Genomic DNA, 7,196 nt, shown 5'->3' with positions numbered 1-7,196 from the left:
ATATGGTACATTTGCAGTTCAGTAAAAAGTGCTTGCATGTTGCTTTAGCAGTTGGGGTTTGGCAGTTTCTTAAGAACACACCACTTGTTTGAACGCCATTGGTGTTCTGATTTGCTAATGATTATATAATCAGCTTAATGAATCAATAGTTTCTTTTTTTTACCTAGCTTAAAAAATAATGACCGCTCTGTGTAACATAAAATTTTATTAAAGAATTGTTTGACAGACAACTTTATCAACAGTGAAATAAAAATAGAAACTACAAAGGACAGAAAAATGTTTCCTCCAAAAGGAATTTTTTTGTCTTTCCTGCTAATAGGTTGTTTCTATTTTCAGACTATGAGTGGATATCCAAACCCAACACTCGTCTTTCCCTGTACAAGCCAAGACATTTATGTACAAGGATAATAACATAAAAAGGGTAATAGTAACAAAAAACTACCTATTTTCTTCTAAAATACAAGAACTGAAATTGTAACTTCAGTACATGGACAAGAGGAAACACAATGTTGCTTTTAATTACAGGTAAATACTAAAAAAGTACAGGATTTTCTTCCTCAATATAAATACACAAAGGATAAATAATATTATTACAAAAAGAAACTCTTTTTAAACTGGCTATAACAAATAAATATTTATATGTGAATGTTCAATTGAACACACATTAGCGACAGACGCTTTGATTGGACGGCCTTCCGTCTTCAAAATAAGATTATATCTATTTTTTTTAACCATTAACCATCAAAATGTAAACTCTAAGTGCAACAATGATGCCCAGCTGTAAAACAGCATTTGAGTAAATCTTGAGCTTTTAAAAACAACTTGATGGATTTATTTCCTGATTATCAGTGAGTGTGGATGGCTCAACCATTCCACAGTGCCCAGTCACTGGAGACACCGAGTTAAACAGTTGGAAGTGTCTGACATGTATTTTCTAAAATCTACTCACTGACAGATGAAAAAATAAATCCAGTTGTTTTAAAAATAAGTTTTACACATATGCTCAGAAATGTGGGACATGCATTTTTTTTGTTCAAATATATACCCTGTTTCCATGTTAAAAGTCAAGACATGTGGGAACAAAATAAAACAAGAGGAAATGGGGTTTCACACATTGGTATCCACCAAAGTATGTAGTGGGATGGGAGTTTGTGAGTGAGGTGGGTAATGTCAATGACTTTTTTTAAACATAAATAAATAGTTCTCTCCACTCTTCTTTTTTACCCTGTCTCAATGATGTGCTAAGTAAAGACACAAGAATTGTAGATTCTGTGCCCTCTTGTATTTGTCTAGAGATGTCAGCAGCTGGAAAGCTGCTTCTGGACATGTGTCAGTGAGAGGAAGTTAGCTTAGTGTTGCTGTGTTTGTATGCCGACATGACTGTATCAAAAGGTAGTTTAGAACAAGAGTGTGCCTGTTCAAGCTAGTTCAGCCTTTAAGATCTCATCTTTAACCCTGTTACAGTGATAGGATGGATGAATATGTATGTGTGCATATGTGGTTGTGTGTGCTGGGAATGTCGGGTGGGGGAAGCAGGTGAGATTGGGTTAGTAATGATTGGGTCTAGACAGACAGAGATGGGTACTGCAGGGGGAAAAGACAGTGACTGGAAAGCTGTCCAGTGGTTGTGATGTGCTTCATAAAACAAGAGGCTAAAAGGAAGCTCTGTGCTGCCAGCTTGAGCCATATATTTTTCTCTGCCTCATGTTCTAACTGATGGAGAGACAGATCCCAGCACATAGCTCAGCTCTGCTGACAACAACATGTGTTGCCTGCAGGGGAGAGAAGTCAGCATAATAAATCTAACCACCTCATTAACAGCTCATTAAAATCTCAACCATTTCATCTACCAGACAGGAGAGCTGTGTGTATATATGTTTCTTAGGGGGATATTTTGCCATTAAAAGAAAATTTGAAACCATGGTGTACCTCTTAAATTGTCATTATAGGCTTTTTTAAACTCCATGCTCACTACACTATTGTTGCAATTTGCTACAAATATCTACTAGTGCCTATCATAAATCTATGAACATGGATGTTTATTTATACACTCAACATAACTGACTGAAATATTGAAATATTTCTTGCGATGGTAAACGCTCATTCTTAAGAGGTAGGAAAATATATTGAAAATTTTAATTCAATGCTGAATATGAAGCCAGATGACATAATAAACACTATAGGTTTTGTTTCCCAATTTACTGTAAAACATTATGAGGTTCCAATTGTCACAGTGATGTTCAGCCAAAGCTTAGTTAAATCTCTGATTTTTTTTAATTTTATTTACCTTTAGTTTTATGTTTCTACAATAAAACAAACAGTTCTTACAAAAACATTAAGGAATGTTTCTCCTTAATATAACATATTTGATGCTGTTGTAATGAAGGTAGTGGCATTTAACACTGTTTCTTGCATATTAGGGCATTTCACAAACCACTGGATGGCACCTTTCTGTCCTGCTTCACCCCTCCCATTGTCCCACTGCAGCGGTGTCGTCCCCACATTTTGGTTTGTCTCTTAGTGAGTCATGACATGTTACATTTTCAGTTATTTTCTAATTCCTACATTGTCATTTTGTTCCAAACTTGCTACAGGTGGGTGAGTTTGGGTGCTTCTTGGATTCTGCCCTGAGTTGAAGTGTGGTGTGCTGACAGCTCGGTGTAAGTTGGGTGTGTGGGTGGGTCACAGGGACCCTGAGGGCCACCTCCACCCACATGGTGCTGGTTGGTAGTTGACATGGGCCCTGCGCCATTGTAGTCTATGGATTGGTGGTGGGGCGGCGTAGGGCCCAGGTGGTTTAGGCCATACATGGAGGGCCCGGAGCCAGCCATGGGCTCCACATAGCTGCCACCCCCAACGTAGACTGGACTGGGCTGCATGTTTGTTGGCGTCCCATAGCCAGCATTGTTGGCCTGTACTAGGCTGTGGTGGGGATCACCATAGTCTGGATCTGGGGCACCGTATTTCTGAGGAGGGCAGCCCTTCATAGGAACATTGGAATAGGCAGTGGACATAGAATAAGACACTCCCTGGTGGAGCTTTCCAAAGGATGGTGAGGAGGGGGTCTCATAAGTAGGGCCTCCTCCTCCCCCTCCCATTGGATGCATTGAGTTCAGGAAGCTGGCAGAGGACTGCATGGTGAGAGGAGGGGAACCTGCCGGAGATGGTCCTCCAGAGCTGGAGCTCAAGCCTTTGGACTTCTGGTCCTTCTTGTACTTCATGCGTCGATTCTGGAACCAGATCTTAATCTGGCGTTCGGACAAATTGAGCAGGTTTGCCATCTCCACACGCCTGGGTCGGCACAGGTACCTGTTGAAGTGGAACTCCTTCTCCAGCTCAACCAGCTGAGCGCTGGTGTACGCTGTACGAGCACGCTTGGATGATGCAGATGAACCTCCAGAAGGACTCTTCTCCCCACTGCTGCCGCTCTCAGTACCCCCTGATGCTACAGAAAGAAAAACATATTAAACTCACTGGGCTGGTCTGAGAAGTGTAAAATCACATTAAAAACAGTTCATTAACATTTTGAAAATAAAGTAGATATATGTATTATCAGGAAGATACGAAAAAGGAAGTAAATTCAATGGATTATAAAATGCAATAGTTAAAAAAAAATTAAGAGTGTGTAAATGTAAAGATAATAGGATAAATCCAGGCTGCATGCCAGAGGAAATTGGAAGCATCCAGAGTCTTAATAAAGCAGAGGGGGGTCTGGGCAGGCGGCCTGAATTATCCCTTCATATTAGTTGTCAACACTTCATAACAGTGACAGTTATTAAAAGATGAAAGCGCTGGTGCTGGCCGAGAACACCTAAATTGCATCTTGGCTGGAGAGACAAACCCCCTCAGCAACAACAGCTGCAGCAGAGGGAACTGGTACACTTAGGTGGACTCGACAAAAAAAATCTAAACTCTGTTTCAGGTAACTCGTGTAACTCAAACTATTGTTTGATGTTAGTCTCTGTTTTCCATGTTGTAAAATTCCCTTCTGTTTGAACTGCCTTCAAACTTCTGTTTGAAGGCAGAAGTTTGGGGACCTGGGGACACCAGGTACCAGGGGACACCCCCGGTACCCCCAGGTACCAGGGGTGTCACAACACAACACAACACAACACAACACGGTGTCGGTGTCTAAAGTCCTGTGACTAACTGCTTCACACGGAACATAGATCTACTGAAAATATTTAGTGAGGATTTGTCATTTGGTCTCATTCATCAGTCCTGTAAACAGAGTTTTACTAAAAGATTAAAGTTAACTTACTTAAAAGAAATATTTATTAAGAACCTTTCTCCACAAGTACTTTACAATCTAAAATTCAAGATGTTCCAACAAAAGACGTGTAATTGAGTTCTACAATCAAGCTCTGTTGAGTAAATGTAAAAAGTACAATGTGGCATTTAAAACTACTGGTAAATTTAACTGGACAGTTTAAACTATTCTTACTGATGTCATTTGAAAATGAGGATTTGAAATAATAATATTACTAAAACATTAAAGCAAAACGTAAGATTCAAGCAGAAAGAAGCAAATCATCTAAGTGAGTTCATGTTTTTTTTAAATATTTTAGTATTTTGGCTACTTTTATTTTCTAAACTCATAATTTAGTTTCTTACTGATTTTACCATTCAGGTGGATGTTTCAGTTTGAAAGGTATACTCTATAAACCTGCAGAGAATAAAAATGATACACATATAGAAATAGGATCTCAGTTCATGCTTTGAACACTGTTGGTTCTTTACTTCCTATGAAACCTATTCCTGCCTGTCGACTCTGAATTGACTGCATAATTTATTAAAAACAATAGACAGAATAAACTGTCTCAGCAGTCATGTGTGCAACAGTATATTCAACATAAGTCATTTTTAAGGGGAATAAACACATTTTGATGATGTCATTTAGTTTTCTCAGTGGTCATTAACAATTTAAGTTTCAAACATTTTCAGAGATGTCAAAGTCACTTCATATTATTCCCCTTTGATAAGGCCTTGTATTTCAAATTCCAGATATTTTATATTTCTGTAAAACAAAAAGATGAGTCTTACATTGCCTTCACTAATATATCTTTATTCAGTGACCATTGTTGGAGGTGAAAAACAAAGACAAGAAAACAAGAACAAACTCAACAACAAAACTTTTCGTCTTAATTGTTCTCTCCAAATAATCACCAAATAGAAGTCTTTTATTAAGTAATCTATTCTGCTACTGACCTGGACTGCAATGTTGTATCAAACATAAAAACATTAAAGTTTCTTTTGAGCAGCATTTTACTTAGCGGACATACATTGACCCCCACATACTGTAGTTGTATTTCTACTTTAATAACAGACCTATGTCTACTCTAGAATTTTACACAACTGCCCACAGAAATTATATAAAAACTATTTGAAATGGTTATAGGCTAAGTAAAAATCTATTTCTTTTACATTTGTTTGGTCAAATAAATTAAGCTCCTCTGTGATACAAACAAAAGTCTCTAAAATGTTCAACTCTAATAAAAATAAAGAAAACTTTAACACAAGATCTGATTAACCAGTGATCCCAACTTTCTGTTATTCACCATCAAAATAAATTAAGTAGTTTCAGCTATATGATGTTCTTCATCTTATAACAAATGCAAAAAAAATCATGTAGCTGCTTAAATTGTCCTCAAGATCTAATAATATTTATTATTTTGGACGACTGTACATTTGGCATAAACTCTTTTTCAGTAATTTTATGAAGTGGAACATTGTTTTTGTTTTGGTTAAAAGAATGACATCAGGTTACCTGGAAGGGGTTGTCTAAGAAAAAACTGCTTTAAATGCATTTTTAAGCATTAACAACAACATGCTTTGACAAGGACTAACCCTAACCCTACCCCATAAATTCACACAGCACACAATTTGCTACATTATACTGGTATATACGTCCCACAGTAGCCTGACAGATAACACTCAAAACCCTGCCAGATTAGTTTCATAGAGTCTGTCTGAAAGAGGTTTCCATAGAAACTGTCATGCAGAAACTCAATTTAGACAATACATTGTCTTAATTCTGTAGAGTTTTAGCCTTGGTAAAAAGGTTGATAAGCAAGGTGTTGAAAGAGTGGGGTGGTGAGAGGGAAGACAAGAACAGGATAGAAGCCAAAAGGATTCTAACGAGTGAGGAAAGTTGGAACACAAATAAACAGATGAGTGACAGATATGAAGAAAGAGGTGATAAATAGCAGAAATAAGGTGGACTGTGTTGTTTCTGTTACATTTACTTTGTTGGATCAGGCAAAGGAAAACGATAAAGACAGCAAAAAGTATAATCTGACACACCGTTGCCGGAGTTGTTGCTGGGTGAACAGTTTTTCTGCTTGGTTGTTTGCCGACACTCCTTCATCCAGGGAAAGATCTGCTTGGCTAGCGTTGGGTTGGACGGCAGTGAAGAGGAGCTGGATGATGTAGAAGAAGATGTGGAGGAGGAAGAGTTTGATGACTTATTAGGGCCTGATTTAGAGACTGTAGAAGACCCAGCACTGCCCCCCAGCTGCTGAGTGGTGACATTACCATTGCTGGATTTGGGGGGCAGTGGAGGGGACACCTGGGAGGCTGGGTGGTGCTCAGGCGGCAAACTGGGCCGCATGCAGCTGCCATTCAGCTCCTTGGTCTTGGCTAGCTGCTGCTGCTGGTGGCCACTATTATTGCCTAGTGACTGCAAAGAGCAGGCGGAGCGTTGGTACGAATCCACATCCAGATGGGTTGGGGACTGGAAAGGAGGTTGGTGGTGGGACACTGGGACCGGGGCATCGTAGCCCCCAAAGCCATTGGCTGCTGCTGTTCCTTGCACCTGGTAGGTAGAGTAGCCACCAAAAAGCGTTGCGGAGTTGTCGTAGTATGTCGTCTTCTGCATTTCTGAGAGAGATGGCAGCGTCTTCTTTTGCTCCGGTCCTTAATGAAAACCACTGCCGGAAGACCATTTGGTACCGGGGGTCACGTGACGGTGTCTCTCCAACGGTCCCCTGCAACCTGACCTGAAAGGTTAGCAAAGACAGAATAAAGAAATGACAGAGTTAAATCCATCTTCCTCCAATAAAAGGCAGCATGACATGAATAGAAACCACTGCTTTTCTCTCCTCATCACCTGACCCTCCCCCACCCTTTCTGAGCCCAGTTCACAGCCAGCAGATGCTCTCGAGGAGGGGGCACGAAGAGGGCAAACTGTGTGTACG

At 39.7% G+C, this 7,196-nt stretch overlaps 1 protein-coding gene across 8 annotated transcripts in view; it reads right to left on the bottom strand.

The window, feature by feature from the left end:
- Positions 1–188: 188 nt before the first annotated feature.
- The window catches only part of hoxb3a (homeobox B3a), a 100,192-nt gene continuing 93,184 nt past the window's right edge, over positions 189–7,196 (bottom strand). For all 8 annotated transcript variants that reach the window (XM_015047002.1, XM_015047001.1, XM_015047000.1 and 5 more), the window contains 2 exons: positions 6,304–6,998; positions 189–3,445 (listed from right to left, as the gene is read on the bottom strand). In XM_015047002.1, coding sequence (XP_014902488.1) covers positions 2,589–3,445; positions 6,304–6,877 — 1,431 coding nt within the window. In that variant the 5' untranslated portion in view covers positions 6,878–6,998 and the 3' untranslated portion in view covers positions 189–2,588. The remainder of the gene's footprint in view (positions 3,446–6,303; positions 6,999–7,196) is intronic.

This window comes from Poecilia latipinna, unplaced genomic scaffold (assembly GCF_001443285.1).
Source record: "Poecilia latipinna isolate Pla-1442-1.1 unplaced genomic scaffold, P_latipinna-1.0 Scaffold802, whole genome shotgun sequence".
In the NCBI taxonomy this organism is placed as follows: Eukaryota; Metazoa; Chordata; class Actinopteri; order Cyprinodontiformes; family Poeciliidae; genus Poecilia; species Poecilia latipinna.
The sequence above is the reverse complement of the archived record's forward strand: the minus strand, read 5'-3'. Positions and strand labels throughout refer to the sequence as shown.